The following is a 26,321-nucleotide window of genomic DNA, read 5'->3' on the forward strand; positions in this document are numbered from 1 at the left end:
AGTTGTAGGCAAAAAATAAGAAACCCATACCTGGTGAGCATACAACTGCTCTACCTCAATAAGCCATCAAAAATGTTACATCACCCACAACAGAGCTTAAAATGTAACACATACCATGAGTTTAATTTCCTACTGCATAATGAAAATTATGAATTTCAAGTTAATGCTATAAGAAAGATAGCATTTACAGTTCTTTCTGTGAGCATAATTAAGTGTGTGCACCTGTACTGTGAAGCAATCAGCCTTACAATTGCCAAGGTCATTTACACTGGAGCCACCAACCTGCATTCCTTTAAAATTTCTACTTCATGCCAACACTGGAGGGAAACAAAACTGTTCTAGAAGGGAAACCGCCACACTTGCTTACCCATAATGGAATGAACTTAATGGAACATGCTTACTTGAATATCCCAAGACTCAGTCCTTCAACATAAATCAGAATGTCAAAAAATGTTGTATATTACAACTATATACTGTTAGTGTTCATTTAACAAGGTATGTTCAGGCCAATGTTAACACTTGTTCAAAATACCAACCTGTAGATGCCCCATGCCATGTTTGGAACTGCAAACGGGAACTTGAGAATGTTGTTGCACAACCTAAAGAAAAGGAAGACCAATTGTACCCACCTGAGAATGAAACAATCAGCCTTTGAGCCACAAAAACAAAGGACCCCAACTGGAACTCAATCCTATTACATTTCTTGAATTAGCTGCAGTAGTACTATGACCACTAAAACTGATGAGTTTTGTAGCCAATATTGGTCATCTAAGATAGTTTTGCTTTAGATTGCTCCTTGGAATTTTTTCTTTCTTAAGGATGAGGCAAACACCAGCTCCTAAACGAGAATGACACCAACCTGTAGCTATGCTCCAATGAACAGTAGTACCTCCTGGTCAAGAAGGCATAGCTATACATGATCGTTGCGGCCTCCTTACTTATGGGTGAGCACAAATTGGAAAAGAGGAGCGCTTACATTACAACTCTTCTCACTAATCCTGCACAACAGGGGAAAACGATTCAGCATGCAGTGAGTGATAAACTACTGTCTTGCCATGTTGTACTTCATCTAGCCAAGTAGTCATGGATCCAGTGGCAGCCACAGTCATCAAGGTACAATGACACAGATCCAAAACTATGTTCTATAAAGGTCACAATGGCATTGTGAAATTCAAGTTACAGTCCCTTAACCATCTTTGCATTGGCAAGTCACAGGACATTTTCCATTTAAATCTTGTGTTGCAGTCAGTTCCAGTTTTTGGTGAACCTATATTAGTGAATAGATTAGTATTTCCATCCATGACAACTTCAATTGAGCATTTTGGGTCAAATAGGCCAAAAAAGTGTTCTGTATATCCTCTATTGTTGAGATTCACACATGTCTGCAACTTAAGACAAATGTAAATCATACAATCTCCATTAAGACTAATTGGCAACATACACATTTCAAGTTCTTGAGTAGCTGAGTGGCCAATTGATAAAATCCTGACCCATATTTTGCAATGATGACATAGAGGCCTAACCAATTCAGTTCAAACTTCCCTTTTGTTTCATGATCTAGAGTGTTCCTGTTAGCCTCGGATTTGTCATTGATGTCTCCAGTATTCATCTGTCACAGAAGTATACACAGATTCTTTCAGATTCTTTTAGCCACATTTGATGATCATAACAGTTAAAAGTATGTCAAGGCATGATGGCGATTTTACCTTAAATCTGATTATATTCTGCATATATGCTGGGTTCAATTCTGAATATGTTTGTCTTTGTACGCTACTGTGTTGGATCCTCACGTCAATGTCAGATTGGACTCATGTCTTTTTATTTATTTTTTTGTGATTGAAGTCGGTTCAAACTTCAGCAGTATAATTGTTCACAGAGCAGATTATTGTTTGCTTTTATCATTTATATATATCGAGTTATATTGATATAACTTCTGGTGGATCAGTTAGAACCGATGGTAACTGTCATTGGTTACTTTATTAACAAAAAAATTTAAAAGTTACAAGTTCTAGTTGGTTTGATGGTTGGGCAGTTATAAACTGATTTCTAACCATACAACTGAACATGGTCCTTTTTAAAGTTCGATTTTGGCAAAAGAAATTTGTGGAAGCTTGTTGGTTAACAGATTTTGTTCCCCTCTAAAATATAACAATATGACTCCAAGCCCTGAACTAAGGAACAAACTATTAATCAACAGTTGGAGAAGTTGCTTGTTTTTCTGCAACTTTCCTCTGAATTTTAGAGGTACAGCTCCCTCTTATGATATAAATTTGGGGTATGCTTTTGACCAGAAAGCAGGAAAGACAAACTTTACAGAATAAAGAAAGATGGATAAAAATAACTACTTTGACCTCTATAACCAAGTATAAAGATCAATCACCATAGTTTTCAAGTTCTAATCATCCACTAGCATAGATACACAGATTTATACTAATGAATGATTACCATATAAAAAAACAGCAGCAGCAATATACATGATATCTGATGCAGATTCACAATAATGCAGTAAATAATCCTTCAACACAGCACAAAGTCTAAATCAAGAACTCATTTAGCAACATTCAATGAACCACTCAGATATAATAATTGATGATAGCATCAAACATAGATCAGAATCCTAACTGAAACAGCTCAAAGTCTCCTCTAGACAGAATTCCATTCAGTTTTTCACAAAATCTGCAAAATTACTGTCTACTGTAAATTATGCATTCAAAACTCCCAAAATCCGGAACCCTTTACCATGGTTCCATCCTATTGTGACCTTTTTCACACATCGCCCCACTGCAAATGGGGAGCCCCTTTTTTTTTTCCTTTTTAGGGTTTTGCTTTGGCATCACAACTGCTAATCACCAATCTTTTTGCAAATGAGGAGTTAGAGTTTTTGAGAATTCATCCCAAGCCAAGTTGAGAAATCATGCTCAAAATCATGTATGAATGTTGTCAAAGTGCTCAGAAGGTCCGAAGGATGAGGATCGCAATTGCTTTGGGTCATTTCTGACAACCAGCTATATTTAGAAATTTTTGTTTTTTCTGCTTTTTTAAAAGTGGCATAAGGGTTTTTGTCGAAATTTGAAAATCTTGTCTCTAGGTATAAAAAGCAGGGCTTCAAATTTTTTCTTTTTTCTGAGACTAGGGTTTTGTTCTTTAGGTCATATCAATCCTGCCCATGTCTTCAAATTTGAGAAATTTTGCTTCTAAGTATAAAATGCAAGGGTTTGAAATTTTTGCTTTTTTCCGAGATTAGGTTATTGATCTTCATGCCAAATTATTACTACCCATGTTCTCAGATTTTGAAAATTGTCTTTAAGGGTAAAAAGCAAAATCCAAACCCTAATTAGGGTTTTGTTCTAGGAGATCAGCCATATTATCAGTGCCCATGTTCTCAGATTTCGAAAAATGAGGTCTCCAAGTGCAAAAAGCGGAGTGGAAACCCTAATTAGGGTTTTATTCCAGATGAATCAGCATGGTATCAATATGAACATTGTTGATCAAGTATAGAGGAAGAGTTTGGGTATGGCACATTGAAAATTTCACCTAAGTTGGAGAAGTAAAAATGGCAGATGCTTAGACAAGCTCGTCAAGGTTCAAAGTCAGACAAATGGAATGGCAGATGATCAGTCAAATTCGCCCAAGGATGTCAAGTATGGAAGATGTTTAGGCAGGATCAATGTCCGCCAGAGCATAAGAAAGTTGTCCAAGACTAAGTCGGGCTCACCTTATGATTAAGCAAAAATGTCCAACACTTGGTAAACTCCTACCAATGGTCAATTAACTCTTGGCAAGAGTTAGTTAAACTCCTACTTGAGGTTAGACCATGCTGGAAGAAAAAAAAATAAAATAAAATAATAAATAAATTGAGGCATGAAAGTGTAAAGTAAGTTGGAAAATAAAATGGCACATGAAATAAATTAAAATTATTTTCAATGATTATTTTTCAACACTCAGAATTATTTCAAAAAATAAAAAAAAATAAAAAATTATTAAAAAAGAAAAAAACAAACAATAAAACACTATCCATAATAAGATGACACTTTGCAGTAGTATGTGTAAATATTACAATGGGGAATGCAAATGCATTCAGGAACACTGCTTAGAGCTCACAGCTCAAATTACATTGACCCAGAAGACTACAACCCTCAGGGAAGGTTCACTACCTTACAATGAAATTTAGACTTAGATATATGGCATATACACATACAAAGAAAACATAAATATAATAAGATGACACTCTATAGTAGTATGTGTAAGAAATCCTAGACTCTATATATTTTCAACCAACTCATTTTCACAATTCATTATTTAGGTTGAGAATTTGGAGAGCAATTGAGAAGAAGTTTTCTCTCAAAATTTGTAAATTTTGAATTTTTTAAGAGAAATTTTCCAGAATAAAATTCTTTGAAGTGTTGAAATCAAGAAATTAGGTGCTTTTTTTAGATTTTACAACAAAATTTCAGAGTTGAAGGTAAATTCCAGTCATTCAAAGATTCAATCCGACTGAATTTTCTTACCTTTATGTCTTATTTCTTTCAATTTTATCAATTTCTTGACCAGATCCTTCACTTTTTGTCTGCTTTTTTGCAAAAATTTAACCTTTTGACAAGCTGAAAGTGAAATTTTCAAAAAAGAGGATTATAAATCAGAATTAAAACCTGAAAATAATATGGAATTTTCATGTGTTTTTGCAAGAATGGTAGACAAAGGATTCGCCTTGTCTAGAAGCATGGAAAATGGCACATGGTTGTCCAAATGAAAAATTTGCCCAAGGAAAGGAATGGCAAACAAAGGTTGTCTAGAAGTTTGGAAGATTGCACATCAACTGGAATGGCCAAGCCATCCTCAAGTCCGCCCATGGCATGGAAACATTCAAGTTTGCCTATGTATGTTGGAAGGATGGTTAAGACTCTTCAAACTCTGCCTATGTGCAAACAAAGTTGGCATGCTCATGGCGAACTCCTACCTTCAGTCAAGTAACCCATGGCAGAGGTTCATCAAACTCCTACCTTTGGTTACGGATAAAATTCAGAAAAATTGGCTGAGTGTTGATACCTTGGAGAATAAAATTTCAAAATTTGGTTTAAGTGTCGAGGAAAATTCCCTAAGCAAGAAGCAAATCCGCCCCAAAAAACATGCCCAAGGAGAGACAAAGTCCGCCCTTGGCTAATGCACTCCAAACACCGCCTAGATTGGATGATAAAAAACATGTCTGGACATCCTCAAATCCCGCCTAAGCATGATCAAAACAAAGTTGGCAAGGCTTCTTCCAAGTCCGCCAAAGGAAGAGCAAAGAAAGTTTGGAAAGAGATTATCCAAGTCCACCCTAACACAAGGAAGATCCAATGAAGCATGAAATCCGCTAGGCAAGTAAAATTGTCAGACACATGATAAACTCCTACCTTAAGTCAACTAACCCATGGCAAGAGTTAGTCAAACTCCTACACGAGGTCAAGAAAGTTGGAAAGTGATTGTCCAAAGTTCGTGTTGATGTGTTTTTTATGCACATGCGAACACAGAGTAAAATACCCAAAAGTATCTTATGCTCTCTTACACAAAATCTATCAAAAGCTGAAGATTAGCTTTAGGATCACTTGAGAAGACTCCAAGGTTCATGAATGTAGGGTCACTACGTGTGGATAAGCTCTGTTGGTTGATGTGATTGCTGGTATCACAAGGGGACTTACATTTGAATGCCTGAATGCTTGATTTGTTGGAACTTGATCATCTGATGTTACAATATGGTGATGTTTTTTGTCCTAAACTAGCTTGAGTTTAAAAAAATGGCAAAAGGAAAGGGTTGAGAAAGTCTATTCTAATCCTAAGAATGTAGGAAGATGAGTAAATGATTAGATGGAATCCTACCGAGCGAGGTCTCACCATCAACTTGAACAATTTGATTCAAGCTCAATGAAATCTTCTAAGGATGTTTCAAAGATGTTCGAATCAATACCATCAAACATTGATCACCATTCAAGTTAATGCATAAGCAATGTGATGCAGGAGCATCCCCGGTCTCTGAGCAATTTTGCATCAACCAAAAATATTTCCTTTCAGTTTAGTTCTTGTTTAGTTCAGTGTGCAGTTTTTTGTGTTCTTACCGGTTGGTACCGGTAGTTGCTTGCTTTTCATTGCAGATCCTATTTTCAGTTTCCATGCTAGTTCATGTGCTTAATTCCAGATTTCAGTCCATTTGGATTCTTTTCCGGACAGTTATTGCTCCCGGTTGACTGTTTCTGGGTTCTGGGACAGTTTTTGTGCTTATCGGTTAACTTTCCTTCATTACCAGAGCTATTCTTGGTGCGTGGATCTATTTTTGGGTCTTGTTCAATGTTCTTTGGCGTTTGACCGACCTTCCTGCTGAACCGCACTTCTTGGTTGTTATTTTCCAGAAAGATTTCTTTAATTATTAGGGCCGACCTAGTTACACGTTTCATTTTCCTGCATTGGTAAATATAATCTTTTATGGCCGACCTAGATATGTTCTGGTGGGTATAAATATGGCACTATGTAATCATTTGTAGGGGCAGAGGTAATAGAATTGAGAATAAGGATTGAGATTCGCATTTTGTGATCCGGTTGATTTTTAGAGTCCCAGTTGGATTGTATTTGGCTTGAAGCCTGCATGTAACCGGTTAACTACCGGATGTTTCATGATGATTGTATGGTGATAACTGGTTGGTTGCCGGAAGTTCTAAGGCAATAATACGATTTGTTTCTGTAATCTTGCTATGTTTTCTTGTTGCTTTCCTTGTGTTACTCTTGCTGCATAAGCTGGTTGATTCTCTTTGAGGGTTTTACCGGTTATGGCTGCATCACAATGAGTGCAGAACGATTCGAAGTCAGGCTCATATCATTCCAGTTGACCACACAAGGCACACTTACAATCAGCAAGAGGCTAGTGGTACGAACAAAACGGATCCCACACAAATACATCCAACATATTACTCCACTTAATCTAATAAACATGAAAGCAAATTGAGAAGCAAACACCATGCGAGTTGTTGAAGTAACGAATCAAATTCACCATAACTTCAATGAAATCACTTGTTCTCTACAACAATGTTTGGCAACAATCTTTGCCTTCTCCTACTCTAACTTCTATTCTTATTGCTATTCTAGCTATTCACTATTCTACTCCCTATTAGCCAACTATTAACTATTAACCTTTACAAATGAAGAGTCTGAGCTTTATATAGAGAGCTCATTTACAATGAACAGCCAAGATTGAATCTCCATCAATGGCCAAGATTTTACAATGAAACCCTAATTAGGGTTTGTTACAACAAACTCAATTCGGCCAATAAAATGATTACAACAATTTATGATAACCAATAAACAACAAGGGTAGGTGCCTCGGAGTTTGTGCAAACACTGGTGAGTCTGGTACATTGAATCAAGACATGCTAAGGTAGACCTTCCCTGATTGGTAAATGATGACTAGGATGCCACTTCAACTCGCACTTTGTAGGTTTGATGGATTATCATGAAAGAATATCTCTTGATACTCAACATTATCTAGCTTCAAAGATGATGACGGTGATCTTTTAACTTTGATTAACTCTTCTGAAACTGTCCTCTCGAATGCCTTGATCATGGAAGTGCAAGGTAAAATCTTAGTTTAGAAGTATTGAGGAACTTCTGATGTCACCATTGTCTCTCTCCTTCGGAATTCCTTCTCCTGCGACTGCCTTCATGTCATTGGTGTTGTAGATCATGTCTTTGTGCAAGTGAATGGTTCTTGTGTGATCTCCTTATTTCTTTCTCCATCTCCTGCAAAACAAACAAATAAGTATCAAAAATACTTGAGATATAGGTTTAATAAGAGCATATAAAGAGAATTCGCCTTCTTGGAGGGACACTTGAAGTTGCTTTTCACTCTCAGAGAGGAGCCCTTGAAGTTTACTCCACCCTTGATTTTCATGAAGTTGTCCTTGTCTTTGAACTTACTCTCCTTCATTATATGAGCTTAACCCAAAATTACTCTTTCCAAACTTCAAATCAGTTTAAAGTAGTTTTGAAGTATTGATGAACTTCTGATGTCACCATTGTCTCTCCTTCGGAATTCCTTCTCCTGCGACTCCCTTCATGTCATTGATGTTGTAGATCATGCCTCTGTGTAAGTGAATGCTTCTTGTGTGATCTCCTTATTTCTTTCTCCATCTCCTGCAAAACAAACAAATAAGTATCAAATACACTTGAGATATAGGTTTAATAAGAGCACATAAAGAGAATTTGCCTTCCTGGAGGGACACTTGAAGTTGCTTTTCGCTCTTAGAGAGGAGCTCTTGAAGTTTACTCCACCCTTGATTTTCATGAAGTTGTCCTTGTCTTTGGACTTACTCTCCTTCATTATATGAGTTTAACCCAAAATGACTCTTTCCAAACTTCAAATCAGTTTAAGGTAGTTTTCATGTAGCCAATCTTGCACCTTCGCCTTCAGCTGGGAACACATGAAGTAGAGTTCACTCACTTGAAATTCGCTCTTGAAGCTTGATTTATAAAATTCACTCATGTGTCTTCATTTTTGAAGTTCGCTGACGTAGCTCAATTCCTGAAGTTCACTCCAAATTGTGAAATCATGAAGTTTGCTCCAAATTGTTTGATCATGAAGTAAGTGTCCTCAAATTTCTTTCATTCCTTTACTTCCCATTTCGCTCATGAAGGCTCAAAGGTGAAGTTCGAAGTTGGCTGTTGTATCATGAATCTTGAAGTCTGCTGCCCTAGGTGAATTCATGAAATTCGCTCATCTATGTGGATTCATGAAGTTTGCTCTAAACTCACAACTCATGAAGTCGCTTCAATTTTCAAACTCGTGAAGTTCACCTTTACATGAAATTCGCTCCAATTTGTTGATTCATAAAGTATGAACCTAGCTCCATTTTCTTGACTTGTGTAGTTCGCTTCAAACTTCCTAAACATGAAGCTCGCTCTAAATTGTTGACTCATGAAGTGCGCTCTAAATCCTCAACACATGAAGTTCGCTCCAAACCTTGAAGTCACGAAGTTACTCTAAATGTGAAATTCGCTCCAATTTTCCAAATCACGAAGTGCATTTTGTATAAAGTTGGCTTCATTTTATTGATTCATGAAGTTCATTTGAATGGAATTCACTCCTAACCATCCACTCATGAAGTAGACTTGTATGAACTTCGCTCCAAATGTCCCAAACATGAAATTCGCTCCAAGATGGCAACTCATGAAGTTGCAAAATCCGCTCCAAAGTGGCAACTCATGAAGTTGCATTTTTTGCTCTAAGGGAGTGTGCACATGAAGTCTTATTTCCATTGCCTTTGCTGCTAGGCTTGCTGGTCTTTCCCAAACATGAAATCCGCTTCAAAACTCTCCAACCTGAAGTTCGCTCCAATATTCCAACTCATGAAGTTACTTCAAATGCAAAATTCGCTCCAAACCCTTCAAACCTGAAGTTCGCTCCAATACTTCAACTCATGAAGTTGCTTCAAACATGAAATCCACTCCAAAAGTCTCCAACCTGAAGTTCGCTCCATCACTCCAACTCATGAAGTTGCTTCAAACATGAAATCCACTCCAAACTGTGAGATCATGAAGTTCGCTTGCAAGACCCAACTCATGAAGTATGACTTTCGCTCCACTTGCTAAACTCATGAAGTATAGATTTCGCTCCAACTTGTGAGATCATGAAGTTCACTTGCAAAACCCAACTAATGAAGTATGATTTTCGTTCCAAAGTGCAAAGTCATGAAGTTGCAAAATTTCGCTCCAAGATGACAACTCATGAAGTTGAGAATTTCGCTCCTGGAAGGCAACTCATGAAGGTGAGAATTTCGCTCCTGAAAAGCAACTCATGAAGTTGTGAATTTTGCTCCACTATGCAAAGTCATGAAGTAAGGATTTTGCTCCAAAGGTTGAATTCGTGAAGTTCATGTTCTCTAATTTGCTTCATCCCATTATTCCCAACTTTACTCATGAAGACTTGAAGATGTAAATCGGCCCAATCTCTTTATTCATGAATTTTGCTCCTAAAGTCCAACTCATGAAGTTCAAGTTCGCTCCAAGGGGTGAAATCATGAAGTTCGCTCCAAGAAGGCTAGTCATGAAGTTCGCTCCAAGATGCTAACTCATGAAGTTTGCTTGTGAATGCTTCAACATGAAGTGAGTGATTCTAAATTTCCTTCATCTCCTTATCTTCCATCTCATTTATGAAGCCTTGAAGGTAAAATTCTCTCCAATACCCCAACTCATGAAGTTCGCTTGAGATCATCTATTCATGAAGTTAAGAATTCACTCCAAAAGGTGAAGTCATGAAGTGTGAATTTCGCTCCACTTGCTCAAGTCGTGAAGTATGAATTTTGCTCCTCTACATGAAGTCATGAAGTAAGGATTTCGCTCCAAGGAGGCAAGTCATGAAGTAGGAATTTTAATTGAAATGGTGAACTCATGAAGCTTGCTCTTGAGTGTTTGATCGTGAAGTAGGCAATTTCCTTCATTCTTCCACTCCAACATGAAGAAGCTCCAAGCATGAAGTTCGCTCCATATCCTTCAAACATGAAGTTCGCTTCAAAAGTGTGAGTCATGAAGTTAAAACCTAGAGAAGACTTAGAGATGAGGTGGATTACAAATGAGCTTATCAATCACTTCATTGCACAAGATTTCAATCCTTGGAATAATTCATTCAATTGCTCAAACTCATACTTACACCAATTCTTAAGCAAAAGACTCAAGGGAAAATTAAAACAAATTGGAGCTTACCTACAACCTTGAACTCTTGGATTGACACTATTAGCAATTTTATTCAACTTTTTAACTAGACTCCTGATTAACCGGCATGACATGCAAACCCTATAAACTTACTCACTTACTTCACATTTCACACAAGGCTATTCACTTGACTCCTGGCCATTTTAAGCGCCTATGCTTCTCTAATGCAAAGGCTAATAGCAAAAGACCCAAACACAACCTAGGAAGCAAGATAAAAGTGGGGGTCCCCATTTGCGATGAGGCGATGTGTGAATACCTCACAACAGTTCGTCCAAGGCAACAAAGCATGAGCACATGGCAAAGTCTTTTGCCAAGTCTGCCTAGACATGTTCAAATTCTCATCCAAATCCACCTTCCAAGTTGGCAATGAACATGTCAAGACATCATCCAAGTTCGCCAAAGTTGGAACATAAGCCTATATCCAAAATTCGCCAAGGATGGGCAAAGTAAACGACTTCCAAACATGATAGAACTTGATCAGATTATTAGACTTCAGATAGAGACAACAAAATTCGCATGGAGATAGGAAACAAAGCATTCCAAAAAGTTGAAGGAAGCACTCAATAAGTTCGACATGTCCAAGACTCATCCAAGTTCATCATAGACAGCGAATTAAAAGATAGCAGATTGGAAGTTTGATGAGCACAAAGACAAAGCAATATGTCTTAGCATATTACAATTCGCCCACAAAGAAGAACATCTCTTGTCTTCTAAGTCCACCTGAGAAGGAATGACAAAAAATCTTCCAAGAACGAATCATTCATGTCCAAGATTCAAGAAAGTCTGCCCTACCAGGATTAAGGAAGAATGTTATCCAAATTCATTGAGGAATAAAGCAAAACAAACTGTCTAAACTTCCAAGCAATCAGGTTGGATAATAAAAAGAGAAGGCTTGGAGAATGATCTGTTAATGTTAGAATCAGAAAGGTAAGACACAACAATCTGAAACTTAGAAAATCTTACAAGAACAAGATACACAGAATTTTATCCTGGGAAAACCCTCCACCTGAGGGTGAAAAACCCAGCCACACCAAAAATCAACCTTTATTAAAAGACACAAATCTGATACAATGCTCTTAGGCTTAATCAAGCAATGATTTAAGCAAGATTGTTAACACTTAACAATCAACACTATAAGCCGATAACATCTCAAAACAACTGCAAGCTTCTACACTACTGTCAACATGGATGATCACATATTAATATAGATTCTCTCTTGAGAACTTCACCCCCCACTAAAGCACAAATAGCAACATGCCTTTTAAAGAGAAGACAAGGCTCGAAATATCTCTTGTCAGAGGTAGACAGAAGGCCAAAAGACACCATAAGCTTATCAACAGATACATATATGTCATTACATAAGCCACATAGACAATCTTTGTATCGGATGAAAAGCGAAGAGGAAAGAAACTGCTGCCAGCACGCATGAGGCTCCCACGAAGTCGCAAGTCATACATGCAGGTCAGTGATAGTTATTAAGGAAGTTGTTACACATCAGCTTCTCTTGAAGCGTAGGAAGAAACCATCGCAGTCATAATGAAATCTCTTGCTGCTAAAACATTAACACTCCCTCTTAGCAAAGGAGATATCATTTATAGATTTTCAAGTCATGGAGTCTCTCAACATGACAAACCCATATGTGTAAAAAGCAAAACTTTATCACGGATTCTCTCAACGTGATAGCATCATGGATTCACTCAACATGATGTTCACCATGGTTACTCCCATGTGTGAAATAAACACAAGCTCTCATCACAGAGTCACTCAACGTGATGTTGTCATGGAGTCTCTCAACATGGCATCCACTATGGCTACTCCCATGAGTGGAAAGAGCAACAAGGGCTTTCACCTCAAATTTCTCCGTCACAGAGAAAAAGGCATTACAAGGGCTTTCACCTCAAATTTCTCCGTCACAAAGAAAAATGCATCACAAGGGCTTGCACCTCAAATTTCTCAATCACGGAGAAAAATGCATTACAAGGGCTTTCACCTCAAATTTCTTCGTCACAGAGAAAAATGCATTACAAGGGCTTGCACCTCAAATTTCTCCGTCACAGAGAAAAATGCATTAACAAAATCTTCATGATGATGTGGCTCCTTCTGAAGCTGAAAAGCCAGGCTCCCTCTGAAGCTGAAATGTTAGGCTCCCTCTCACCGGGACAGCCCTCTTGTCTCAATTTTAATATCTTTAATGTTGTAGCGGTCAAGAAGTATGTTGGAGCATACCCCAATTCCAGATCTCCCATCAATAGAGTGACCGACACTTCCAACAGTATGAAACATAATGATAGCTCAAATGATGCTCAGATATAGCATTCAGTTGGAAGTTCACAAACACATGCTATGCACCTAGAACATGTGTAGCCTCCACCTATAATAACAAGCACAAATAGAAATAATGATTCACTATTCCAATGTTATGAAAATTCATGAACATCATTCAAACATAAAAGAAACTTGTCTCTTTATAGCCGGTTCCCATTGAGTTAGTCCTGTAGTTGAGTCCTATCTTCTCATAAGACTCCTCCAACACTGTTCTTTATATCAAGAATATTTAGGTATGCATTAAGGTCTTCCAAAACAATAAAGTGGACCTCACACAATGTGATACCCAGATAAATCACATTGCAGAGATCCCGTCGAGTTTTGCAGGGTCGCTCAAGAAATCCGAAATAGGAAGAAATGAAGTCGCAGCTTAGAGAAAGGTGTAGTCTTCAAAAAAACATAGTTTGAATAACACCAAACAATAAACAAGCAACCCTCCCAGAATCTTGAGATTTCCTGTGAGGGAGACGGCCTCAGACCTGGCTCTGATACCATGTTAATGTTATAACCAGAAAGGTAAGACACAACAATCTGAAACTTAGAAAATCTTACAAGAACAAGATACACAGAATTTTATCCTGGGAAAACCCTCCACTTGAGGGTGAAAAACCCAGCCACACCAAAAATCAACCTTTATTAAAAGACACAAATCTGATACAATGCTCTCAGGCGTAATCAAGCAATGATTTAAGCAAGATTCTTAACACTTAACAATCAACACTATAAGCCGATAACATCTCAGAACAACTGAAAGCTTCTACACTACAGTCAGCACGGATGATCACATATTAATATAGACTCTCTTGAGAACTTCACCCCCCACTAAAGCACAAACAGCAACATGCCTTTTAAAGAGAAGACAAGGCTCGAAATATCTCTTGTTGGAGGTAGACGGAAGGCCAAAAGACACCATAAGCTTATCAGCAGTTACATATATGCCGTTACATAAGCCACATAGACAATCTTTATATCGGATGAAATGTGAAGAGGAAAGAAACCGCTGCCACCACGCATGAGGCTCCCACGAAGCCGCAAGTCATACATGCAGGTCGGTGACAGTTATTAAGGAAGCCATTACACATCAGCTTCTCTTAAAGTGTAGGAAGAAACCATCGCAGTCATAATGAAATCTCCTGCTGCTAAAACATTAACATGATCTTCCAAGCACATGACATGGAAAGAATAAATAAAGCCTAGTGATCAGACCTCCAAATCTGATCCATGAAGATAGGGCAATCCAAGTTCGCCTTGGAAGGAAAAGATTAGCCAAGGTTTGTCCAATAAAATAAGACACAAATTGAAACTTATCCAAGGATGTGTAAATTCCGCCTTGCCAAGAGGAAATTTGCTAAGCAAGCATAAGGATGGCATGTATTCTTCCAAGATTGCCATAAATCAAGATCAAGGAAAATTGGAAAACAAATTGTCTGATCATATTTCCAAATCTGCCAAAGACAAGAAGGCTCACGACTGTCCAAACTTTTCCAAATCCACCAAACACAAGGAGATGATTGTCCGAACTCTTTCCAAGGCATAAAACAGATTAAGGCAAATTGAAGGATGATTGTCCAAGAACATTCAAAGTCCAAGGGCAAACAAATTGACACGAAGCATGCCAAGGCATGGAAGAAAGATTAAAGCATAAAGAAAGGTTGGCTGGACTTCATCCAAGTCTGCCATGCCAGGAAGAAATAAATTTGACAAGACAAGCACATGAATCAAATTCTTCTCCAAATTCAAGGCACTTGAAAGAGTCTCCAGGCATCAAGAAGGAAAAATCTTCAGACTTGGCAAAAGTATGAAAAGAAATTCTAGATTTCTTGAAGGATTTCATTTCTGAAGAGTCAAAGACAAGCTCCCACGCGCAACATAAATTGGTGGCAAGAAGAGTATTCTAGACAAATTTCCATACTTACGCAAGTTTTTCGACACAAATTGGGGAATTCAAGTCAACACGTCTAGGTTCATTGAACATTTTGCCTCTCAATAGGAGAAGGGGGTGCAATCCTAAAAATAACATCTTGTGCCACTTGTCTCTCATCCGACGGATATTTGACTTATTTTGGGAAACTTTGATTAGGGTTAGGTTGTTTTAATCTCAGTCGTTGATTGGAAATCAATCCTGGCCATTGAATTGTAATTGGGGAGCCTGTAAATTGAGCTCAACCCCTCATTTGTAAATTATGGGAGCATGTTGCAAAACATGTTGAGATAAGTAAATTGTTGCATACAATTGCCAAAGTAAAAAGTAATGCATTGTTCGAATTGATGCTGATTACCTCTTTTATTTTGGAGTTGGCATGGTTCTTATCCCTCATCATAGTTTAAATTTTATTTTATGTACGTTAGATGAATGAAGGATTTGATAGTTTAGATTGGTGAAACTTTTGCTCATACTTTTGTTGGATGGATGATTTTCATTCAATGTGTAAAGTTAGCCTAAGCTTTTGATGTGGATGCTTAACTTCTACTTTGAGTAATATTGTTCAATTGTTGGTATTATTCATAAGTGTGAAAATCTTGAGCACAACCTTAAAAGATTGCACATGCTTTGTGTAGTTGTCCAAGAGTGGTGAAACAAAGTGTTGTTTATTAGTTTCACCTAGTCTTTACCGTCTCTTGAATTCTTAGGAATGAATTAGAAGTTTTAAACCCTTACCTCCTTTTCAGTTTTCTTGAAATCCATGATCCAAAACCCAAAATGATAAATCTCCATTGTGAATTGAACGAGCCCAAGCGTGAGTCCCCCTTGTATTTCAGCATACATAACCAAGGTAGCTATCCAACATAAAGTCGCCCGTTTGCACATATAGACCTTGGAGTTGCCTTGTGGTCTTTCTCGCAATCTTGGCACAAGTAGTGATTTTGTTCAAGAGAGGATAGAGTATCCTTGGATATTTTATTCTAATGTTCAGTATATGATAAAACGTACACCAACAAATCCATCATTAAATAGTTTGACTTAAACTAACCAAACATTATGGCTTCTTGGAGACAGCGAAAGTCTTAAACATAGCCATTAAATAAACGATCCACCAGGACCAATAGTTTATGAGCAAGAATGAAATGAAACAACTAACTAGAAAGCAAAGAATTAAACAACCATGCCTCCATTTGTTTCTTTGTCTTCCAGCTCCACATCATCATCTGCCACTTCTTGACCTTCCACCATTGTGTCCATTACATTGCCCTATTGTTGTTGTGCCACCTGTGGGTTTAGCTTTTTCCTATATGCCCTGAAATTCGAAAGAATCAGTGATATGCTCTCTGTCGTAGGTTCAGCTGTGGCTTCGACCCTGATTTTCCACTTGGCAACTTTCTGACTTGCATCAGTGATCTTTCCTAGGATATCTTGAACCTCCTCACAGACAAAATTTAATACTATCATTGCATCCTTTAGGCATTCAAGAGACTTTGATCCTGCATTAGTAGCGGAGAGGCTGTCCTCTACTTTTTGGCGAAAAGCTCTTCTCACCACTTCTCCTCCTAATAACTCTTTTCCATCATCACTAAGTATGTTGATGCCAGTTGTATCAAAGGAGCTTTTTAGATCTTGCCGAAGGTCCGTATTCGACTATTAAAGCAGTAAGGTGTGATCAGAGCTCATTTGTAACATAATGCTTCCATTCTAGCATCTCCATCCAAGTAGTGGCATTGTCTACATCAGAATTTTCAATGATATGTTCTACAATCAAAACATTTTGAGGCAATTTAGTAACTTCCCACATCTCTAAGAGAGCAACGGTTAATCTATCAGTTTCTTTCTTTGCCCTTTGCGATTCGACCCGATGTACACTGATCATCTGATTGAGAGTGTCGTAGTTCCTCAAGCCATGCTCGATTAATGTCATTCCTTTTAGGATCACTGGCTAGCCCAGCCATCAACTGCTTTAGTTATAGCTTGTGTTCGCTTGACAATCTCCAACTTGTCAGAATTGATAAATTCAGTGATAGATATCCCAAAGGAAGAGCTGGTGGTGAGATTCTCAGCTGACCAGGCAGATCAGATGAAGGAAGTAAGTGCATCTACATATTGGGTGAGCTCTTGATTCTTCCTTTCAGCAGTTTTGGTTCTTCTGGACAAAACAACGACAAAATGTTAGGCATGATAAATGTCTCCTTCTGTTGTAGCAGGCCCCATGTCAATTCTGCTTATATTAAACTCCTCTTCAAGGATTTCCTGCTCAATTTTATCCACATTAGGATAAGCAATTTCTAAGACATGGTGCTCTGTTTGTGAATCCACAATCATCCTGGCCATCTGCCTTGCCTTTTTTAGGTTCTGGTGTTTCTCCTAACAAGCGTGTTACTGTGTCAATTCTGATTTCAGTGGCCAGTGAATATTGTTTCTTTTGTTTCTCAATCACCTTTTTAAGCCATGGGGTGGATGAAGGGTTTGTCGGACTTTTGACAAACAAAGTATTGATGGTGGTAGCAGGGGTCAACAAGGAAGCATCAGAAGGAGGGGCTTCAGGATCTACATCATCAACCAGTGAAACAAGCGGGTTCTGCTCTCCCAATTGGTGAAGAAACTGAGTGTCTTCCTCGCTAGAATTGATTTGCAAAGCTGTCCTCTTCTTCTTAGGTGGTGTTACAGTACCTATTTCACAGACAAATTTTAGCTTCTGGCTCTTTTCAGGTGGGTTACTGTCTCCACCGGACTGCGAATCTGCTTGAGGCATACTGATTCTTGGTGTTGATTTACCTACCACCCTTTGGGAAGCTTGGGCAATTGTACTGGTTTCCTTTGGTGTTCCCTTTTGTGACGAGGAACCCGAATGACTTCTAATTGAATGCTCCAACCAAGCTTGTGACCTATCCACAACTTGTGAAGTCCTACCTTTGATATCCATTTCTTCTTCACTCTTTGACCACTGAAAAGGGGGTAAGCTAGCATTCTGGTATGAATTGTCGACCAAGTCTAAATCATCATCAACAACATTTTTTGCAATAGAGATAACATTGAAATTGAGCATCTGGCTAAGGGTTAGCCCCATAAAGCTTCTCCTGAAAACTTCGTTCTCATCAATGCAATCCTCCCAAAAGTCCTCTAGCTTGGGCACATGCACATAATGGGCTGCTCCATAAAAATTATTTTTAACATACCCCTTACTGTCAAAATGGGTTCTCATTGGCAGATAAGAGAGACCTAACTCAACTAGAAGTTTGTCTAAGAACCTTGCAGATTCATTATTTTACAAGAAAAATGGGAGAGGCACAAAGGGAAAGAATATCCCTTCTTTCTCATCTGAACATATTTAATATTTACAAAGGCCATCTGACAACACAATTCTAAGAACACAACGTAATCAGAGGGATACCTGGGTAGTTTCAGCGGGGTTTTTTCATAACCTTCGACCCCCAGATAAGAGAAACTCCTGAATTGAACATACAAACTACCATAAGTTTGGATCAAGGCCATAGCTTCCTTTGATACTCTTCTCTCAGGATTCCCTTCAATGTCCTTAATGATTGCCATGAGGAAAGCGTCATGGATGCGAGAGAAATTTCTCATACCCTCTTTTTTCTGCAACTAGGGAAACAATTGTAAACAGGGGCACCATCGAAAGGGTTTCCAACTTGTCTCAAACCTGGCCAGGAAATCCTCCCGGCAGCTATCACATAGAAGAGCACGGAGCACAAATGAAATTGCTTCCTGTCATTAAATTTGACAAGTTGTTCATGGAGAGAGTCACATATCAATTTCGCCTAGACAATCTGATTTTTATCATCATAGATGGTGAGAACAAAATGACACATCCACTCCTCAAAGAATTTTGTTCCCAATCTACCAACCACACGGCACAACAGTACAATGATATCAGCAATATCGTCTCGGAAGAGCTCTGTTTTTATCCGATAAAGTAGTCTGGATTTACCAGAACGAGGGACTTTCAGCCAACATTGTGCAATTGTGTCTAGGCACTAGTCTACCCAGTTATGGAAGTATTCCCATCCCAACTGAAAGGATAAATCCATCTGCCCTTCTCTCTTGGGGAGGTGTAGTGCAAGAGAGATGTTACTTGTATTTATTTTGGCTACTAAACTTTGGTTTGCACCCCGAATTTCTTGCGAATCTGGGTGGTAATGCTGCACACAGGAGAGGACTAGTTTTGGGCATGCAATTGCAAAAGGGTAGCCTCCAGCTTGAGAAAGAGCAAATTCAATAACTTTTTGTGAAATGGGAGACTTCTCTGAACTATGCAGCCTCTTTTGGATATCATGCATGGTGAAACGGCTGACTTCTGTGTCTTTAATGCAATCCAATTTATTTTCTATGGGCTAAGAGGGTTTGGGCGACATTGAAACTGAATGCAAAAATGCTAGGGTTTCCAATAAAGGATGGAAGCTCAAGTTGGGATAAAACAAGATGGAGCAGTGAGGAAAGCAAGAGTTCATGAATGCTAAATAAAGAAGCTTCTACTATTTTATCAACAAGAAAACTGCAAATTTGAACAATTTTAAACGAAGAGAGCTTCTCCTTTCGAACCTGGTTTTATGCTTCTGCTTGAGCGCCTCTTCCAACTTCCCAAAAGTCTCGAATGCAAATGCCATGAGCAAGGTTGACAGATACATGAAAACCTGGAGCAATTGATTCTTGAGTTTTGGCGGCTGTTGTACTGCTTTGGGATTTGAAACAAAGCCTTTATTAATGGCCTTATTTATTGCTCATTACGTAAAGGCACTCTGCTGACGTCACAATGCAAGTGACTGGCTTTGGGATTGCCACCATCGGAGTATTGGATAGTCCCGTTCTTTGAGAATTGCTGAACAAAGAAAGTGTGTGCAGAAAAACTCCTAAAGTGCGATCAGCCGATATATTATTTGTGAGGGACTCACTGACATAGGACTATCGGAGATTGGGATATTGGGTGGGACAAGACTTACCGACAGCAAAGCTTATGGGTTTACTTTGGTTATATAGCGATATCCCAATAATGTGGGGTGGGGCCCCTTTTAGGACATACACAAGACTCAACACCTAAAGGTTTATCGGCCGATTGGGGTTTTTAAGAACTACAGCAGGTGAAGGACTTCCGCGATGATGTGAAATTCACGACATAAAAGGCCGACTAGGGATTAAATGTGCAGGGCGGGCAACAAAGTTCAAACTTGAATATGATACAGAGACAATGATGAATATAATCATGGTACGATAAGGAGAGTTTTGTGCATTCACAGTGTACTGTATGGAAAATAACGTTTGAAGACAGATTGAAAGCGATTCAGTGTTGCTGGAAATTCTAGAAGCAGCTCTTTCATAATGAGTGGTATAATCTTTGTTCATTTATATTATATCATCCAAAGTTTTTAATTCAACTTTGATATACAGCAGTGGTTATTTGTTTCTGGAAGAACATTGATGGTATGCAGATTTTTAATAAAGACACACAGGTCTTTTCTAGTGTTCAGGTTGTTCTTCAAACGCAGATTTACACCAGAGAGACACAGAAGCATTCTGATCAGATTGTTTGACTCCGTACTTCTTCTACAGATTAAAATACATGATTTCTTCTTCTGTGTTTTGTATTGCTGAGAATCTGTAGTATTTAAAATTCAGATTGATACAGTTACACACAGTTTGTTTTTGAATTCACGAGAAAGAATTTGATTACATTTCTAGATTGTTCAGGAAATACATTGTCAAAAACTGTATTTGTATCTCTGTTTCTAAAAGTGACTAGTGGCAGTGAGATCTTTTGTAAAACTTTGAGTTGGTGCTCAAAGGATTTGGATTGGAGCGTTGGTGCACTTTTGACAGGGGTTTGAAGACCCCTTAGGGTTGGTGCCCTTAAAAAAACATTGTTATTGAAGTGAAGACTGTGCGGCCAGATTAGGACAGTAGATCCTAGTGGCATTTCTCACCATGGTTTTCCCACATTGGGTTTACACATAAAATTTAGTGTGTTGTGCTTTTGGTGTTGCATCTTTTTCAGATTCAATTGTTGCAATTTTTATATCTTTCAGTTTTTCAGATTAAAGTTCACTAAGAGTTTAAAGTTGCAAAGAAAACTTAAAAGGTTGTTGTACTACTGATTCACTACCCCCCTCTCAGCAGTACTGCCGTGTTCTACAGTTCTATTGATTCTCTTTGAGCAAAGGTCACAAATTTCAAACTCACAATCTATTTTCTTCTTGCTATAACTATGGAGATGATTTCAATAAGATTGCAAAAATCACGATGAGATGACTCTCATCAAGTAGTTTAAGCTTGTGCAACTATTCAATCTTGTACTACTCATCATCAATGAGATTACACAAAGAGATGCACAATGATGGTTATTCTACCTTGATTGGCAAGATAGCTTCAAAGCCAAAGACTAGGAAGTATAGAGTCACACTAGTGGATGTGCAGATACTAGAGCAATAGGCCCATAGGGCTGGATTAAGTTGGAGGTGCCAATCATGACCACATCATTGACAATCTTTTGAGGATTTTGAGCAAGATTTTATTAGATGCCTTTGATTGACCGTTACTTTGGCGATCGTAGGGAGTAGACTAGTGATGTTAGATGTGGAAATACTTGCATGAGGTCCAGACATCATGGTTATTGAAAAATTCACCATTGTGGTAACAATGGCAATGGGGATGCCATAGCGGCAAATGATATAATGGAGGATGAACTTGGATATTTGTTGGCCTATGAAATAAGAGAATAGCTTTGAAGCACTTGGTAAAATATTTGGTTGCAATAATGATGAGCTTATGGGTGATGGATGAAGAGGGGTGAGTCTTGCCAACAAGATTGAGGACCCATTGCTAAAAGGGCCAAGGAATAGTAATGGGCTAAAAAGCTTGTCATTGTGCATGAATCAGATCTCCATGTTGCTGACAGGCCTAACACCACTTAACATACTGGCATGCATCGTGTTCCATGGTGAGCCAATAATAGCTTGTTCTGAAGAGCTTCTTCGTCAGGACCATTCTTTGAGTGAGAGATTAGCCTCTTTCGAAATTTGGTATTGTAGTAAGGTACCATCAAAACTCCTTCAATAAAGGGTGTCACCAAGGATGGTGAATTGGTTTGTGCATTGGAGAAAGGTTTTGCATTGGGTATGTGAAAGGTAAGGTTATAAGATTTGATCATGGAGGTATGTGTAAATGTCATGGTACCAAGGAGAGTTGTGAACGAATTCACATACAATCTTAGAGTCTGGGGCATTGTATGCACGGACTAGAAGTTACTTAATCAGCAATTCTCCGTGCTGGTTTTCTTGCGGCATATCCAAAAATGACTTGATGGTGGCCATGTTGTCAATTGCTTTATTGTTGAGGCGGGGTGCTTGTTCAAACTAGATGTGTGTAAAGCACTCCTTGAAGTTGTTGACCATCCATTTATAGGGGACCAGTTTGCCATCCTTAGTTTGATATGAGCTGAGAATCTCCATAGACTCAGAGATGTAGGATGTTCTACTAATCTACTATTATAAAACCCATGAGTATGGCCTTATATTTTCTGATATTATTAGTGCATAGAAAACCCAATCTAAAAGCTTTTGGATCTCCCTGTGGAGTGAAAGACAAGATTCTTGCATCTATTCCATGACTGGTGTTAGAACCATCAAAATACAGATTCCAGATGTATGAATCATTAAGTGTGAAGATGGACTCACCCGGAAAGTCCACAATCAGTGGATGATTGTTTATTAGAGTTGCTTCAACCAATTGATCTATCATAACTTGCCTTCGATTGCTTTTCTGTCTACATACTTGATGTTGAACTCACTCAACAACATGACCCATTTAGCTATACGACCTGTGAGAGAAGTCGCATAAATGTTTGATCTTTTAAAACTTATTCTAAAGACAATAGAAGAAACAAGAACCAGAGCAAATGTATGGAAGAGTATATAGCAATGAAGGAATGGAATTGGTAGCTGAAATACCTGCCCATATCTTATTTTATGCAATCCATAATCTATAGCTGCTAGATGATGAACTGAACCAAGCTCAATGAAATTTGATCATTTCACAGTGAGACACCATTGAGAAGATCCTTTGAATCAATATGTTGAACAAATCTGTGAGAGGTAACCAGAGATCCTCAGGATATTGTAGAGATGGATTTCACTGATGCTTTCTGTCCACCTCTTTGCTTGTTCTAACAATTTGCATCACTAGATTTGAAAGTATTGATAACAAGATGAATCGCAACTATTACTTATATTTCCTTAGCATTACCAGTAATCTCTGCAAGAGCAAACCCCATCCTTAAAATGATGAAATCGACTGCCATCCCTCATGATAATTTCTCGCTTGGTAATATTTGAAATAAACTTGGTAGCAGTGTGACAATCATCGCATACTCGGAGGTTTTTGAAAATCCTTAGGGTTGTCCCACTAGGCGTACTAATAAGGCCATAAGTGATTGCCAGCTTTTCACTGTGTTGACTTAGAATGTGTTCTTTTAGCTCCTCCTCCACATCATGTAGCACAAAGTTTGTATTGGGTGTGTATCCTGCCTGTTTCATTTGTATTTCCAAATTCTCTAATGCTGAATAGATCTTCTCTGTTTCTACGTGAGATCTATCTCCTACAAGAAATGCGTGAACCCTGTTCAATACTTCAATCCAACTGCAACCTGGCAGCTTTTTAAGTCCCCTATTTTTCATCCTTCTTCTCACTTGTGCCGCAGCTTCCCACCTATGCTCTGCGGCATAAATATTCGACAAAAGCATATACCTTCCCGGGTTTTCTGGTTCCAACTCAAAAAGCCGCTCTGCTGCAAGTTTACCCAGCTCTATGTTGCCATGAATCCTAGAAGCACCAAGCAATGCTCCCCACATACTAGAATTTGGTTCGCATGTAGCTTTGCAGACAAACTTATTGGCCTCCTCCAGACACCCAGCACGGCCAAGGAGATCGATTATACAAGCATAGTGCTCTGCTCTTCTTGGGACGCCATGATCTCTGTCCATAGAAATAAAATATTGCAAGCCTTCATCCACAAGTCCTGCACGGCTGCATGCAGAAAGCACACCAACAAAGGTGACATCATTCGGTTTCATGCCCTTCTGTTGCATTTCCTCAAAAAGCTGCAGTGCCTCGTTGCCAAAGCCATGCTGGGCATATCCTGAAATCATGGCATTCCAAGAAACCAGAACTCTTTCATACATACTGTCAAACATCTGACGACCCTCATCTATAGAACCACATTTTGCATACATGCTGATAAGAGCACAACCAACGAAGTTATCTGACTGTATCCCAAGCTTAATCATATAATTCTGTAACTGCTTCCCCAGCTGTAGAGCAGCTAAGCTTCCACATGCACTCAGAATAGTGGTGAACGTTGTTGGATCTGGCTTGATGTCTGTCAGTAGCATTTGAAAAAAACATTTGAGGGCTTCCTCACTCATTTGATTCAACACATATCCTGTAATCATTGCAGTCCATGAGACTACATTTCGCTTTGGCATTTTCTCAAACAACTTCCGTGCATCCTCTATCACCCCCGTCTGCACGTATCCTGCTATCATAGAATTCCATGATACAACATCTCGTTCTGGCATTTCATCAAACAGTTCGCGTGCATTTTTTAATCTCAATTTTTTCACATATCCTGCTATCATAGCATTCCATGATACTACATTTCTCTGTGGCATATTACCAAACACTCTGAAAGCGTCATCAATTCTACCATTCTGGCAGTACCCTGCAACCATGGAAGTCCATGAGATGACATCTCGTTCAGGCATTCTGTCAAACAAATCGCAAGCCATTTCCATGCTCCCTATTCGGGCATACGCAGCAATCATTGCATTCCAGGATACAACATTTCGTTCTGGCATTTCATCAAACAGTTGGCGAGCAGAATCAATTCTTCCTTTCTGCAAAAGTCCAGATATCATCATATTCCACGACACCACATTTCGTTCAGACATTTTGTCGAAAAAGCATTTCGCTTCTTCGATTAGTCCACTGCGGACATACCCAGACAGCATCGCAGTCCATGAGATCACATTTCGCTGGGGCATCTTGTCAAATAGTCGGCGTGCATCCTCCACTCTCCTGTTTTGAACATACCCCGAAACCATGGCAGTCCATGAAACTATATTTCGTTCAGACATTTTGTCAAAAACTTGGCGTGCATCCTCAATTCTACCCTGTTTTGCATATTTTGTAATCCTGGCATTTTGAGAACCCACGTCTAAAATGACAGTTTCATTGCTTCTATAATTTGAATTCCATTTGGAAATTGAACTTAGATATATTCGAGTGATTTTAATGTAGCTTTGGATTTGCAGTGCATAGTGCTTCTGCTGCTTCCATCTCAAGTCCACGCACGGCTTGGAAACTGCTTTCATTGCCTGTTATTTCAAAATTTCATCCAATCTCTTTATCCCCGTTTCAAATAACTCTATGTAAGCAAGTTTTTGTTTTATTTCTCTGGTTTCCGCTTAAAGAAACGTTTTCCCGTTTCCCCGTATCCTCCAAAAAAAAAAAATCTGCTTTGAATGCAATTGGCTTGTGGTTTTGGTTCCGTCTCATACGCAATCTCTTCTCGTAATTTTTTTTTTTTTTCATTTAATTTAGTATTTAAAAAATATATAACTTTTGAGTAATATATTGGAAGGTGGAAAAAATGTCAGTTAAAATTGTTTTTGTGAGAAGTAATTATTTATTTATAATATAAAATAAATGAACAAATTTTGAAAGGTGAAAAAAATATATAAATGAATGTAATTTAATTTAAAGTAGTAAGATGTGAAAAAATAAATTATAATAAAAAGTATTTTATTAAGTTAAAGAATTTGATTATATTGATTACATTTGTAGACATCTTCTATACAACTATTGTAATTCAAGAAAAACATATCAAATTTTTGTCTAAAACTTGTTCATACATTGTTGATTATTTCTTTTAAACAAAATAATGTATAATAATTTTAAAGTAAAAAATATTATTTCTATTTTTATTATAATAATTAAATTAAATTTAAATAACAATATCTCTAAGTTTAATTGAATTCAAATACTAAGTCTAACCCTAAGTTAAACTTTATCTTTGTATGAAAAACCTTAATTTAATCCAACCCTAACCTTAACTACAATTAGAAGATGGTACATATTATTTAATTTTAGTATATATTATTTAATATTTACATTAGGTTGAGGATTATAATTCAATTAATAAAAGATGGTAATCTACATATTGTTAAAATAGATTTATAAATTTTTTAATCAATTTGAATTGTAAACTAATTATTAAAGCATTAAATGTTAAAGATATTAAACTTTTTCTAATAATAAAATTAAATTT

At 38.0% G+C, this 26,321-nt stretch overlaps 1 protein-coding gene across 7 annotated transcripts; it reads right to left on the reverse strand.

Moving 5' to 3' along the window:
* On the reverse strand, positions 1–25,536 carry LOC131062798 (pentatricopeptide repeat-containing protein At4g02750). 7 transcript variants are annotated; one of them, XM_057996536.2, is made up of 5 exons: positions 22,945–25,536; positions 22,672–22,814; positions 860–998; positions 537–629; positions 1–423 (listed from the first exon to the last, which is right to left on the reverse strand). In XM_057996536.2, the coding sequence occupies exon 1, from the start codon at positions 25,363–25,365 to the stop codon at positions 23,236–23,238; it is 2,130 nt and encodes a 709-aa protein (XP_057852519.2). In that variant the 5' UTR covers positions 25,366–25,536; the 3' UTR covers positions 1–423; positions 537–629; positions 860–998; positions 22,672–22,814; positions 22,945–23,235. The 7 variants fall into 7 exon arrangements, with proteins under 7 accessions (XP_057852519.2, XP_057852522.2, XP_057852521.2 ...); XM_057996539.2 differs by having other exon boundaries at positions 1–998; positions 22,945–23,079; positions 23,240–25,536; XM_057996538.2 differs by lacking the exon at positions 860–998.
* Positions 25,537–26,321: the final 785 nt, after the last annotated feature.

The sequence above is a fragment of the Cryptomeria japonica genome, chromosome 9 (genome assembly GCF_030272615.1).
Source record: "Cryptomeria japonica chromosome 9, Sugi_1.0, whole genome shotgun sequence".
NCBI classification, from domain to species: Eukaryota; Viridiplantae; Streptophyta; class Pinopsida; order Cupressales; family Cupressaceae; genus Cryptomeria; species Cryptomeria japonica.

Coding starts and splice junctions, on each gene's coding strand:
- LOC131062798 (XM_057996538.2), bottom strand. CDS start 25,365: ATGAAAGCAGTTTCCAAGCCGTGCGTGGACTTGAGATGGAAGCAGCAG.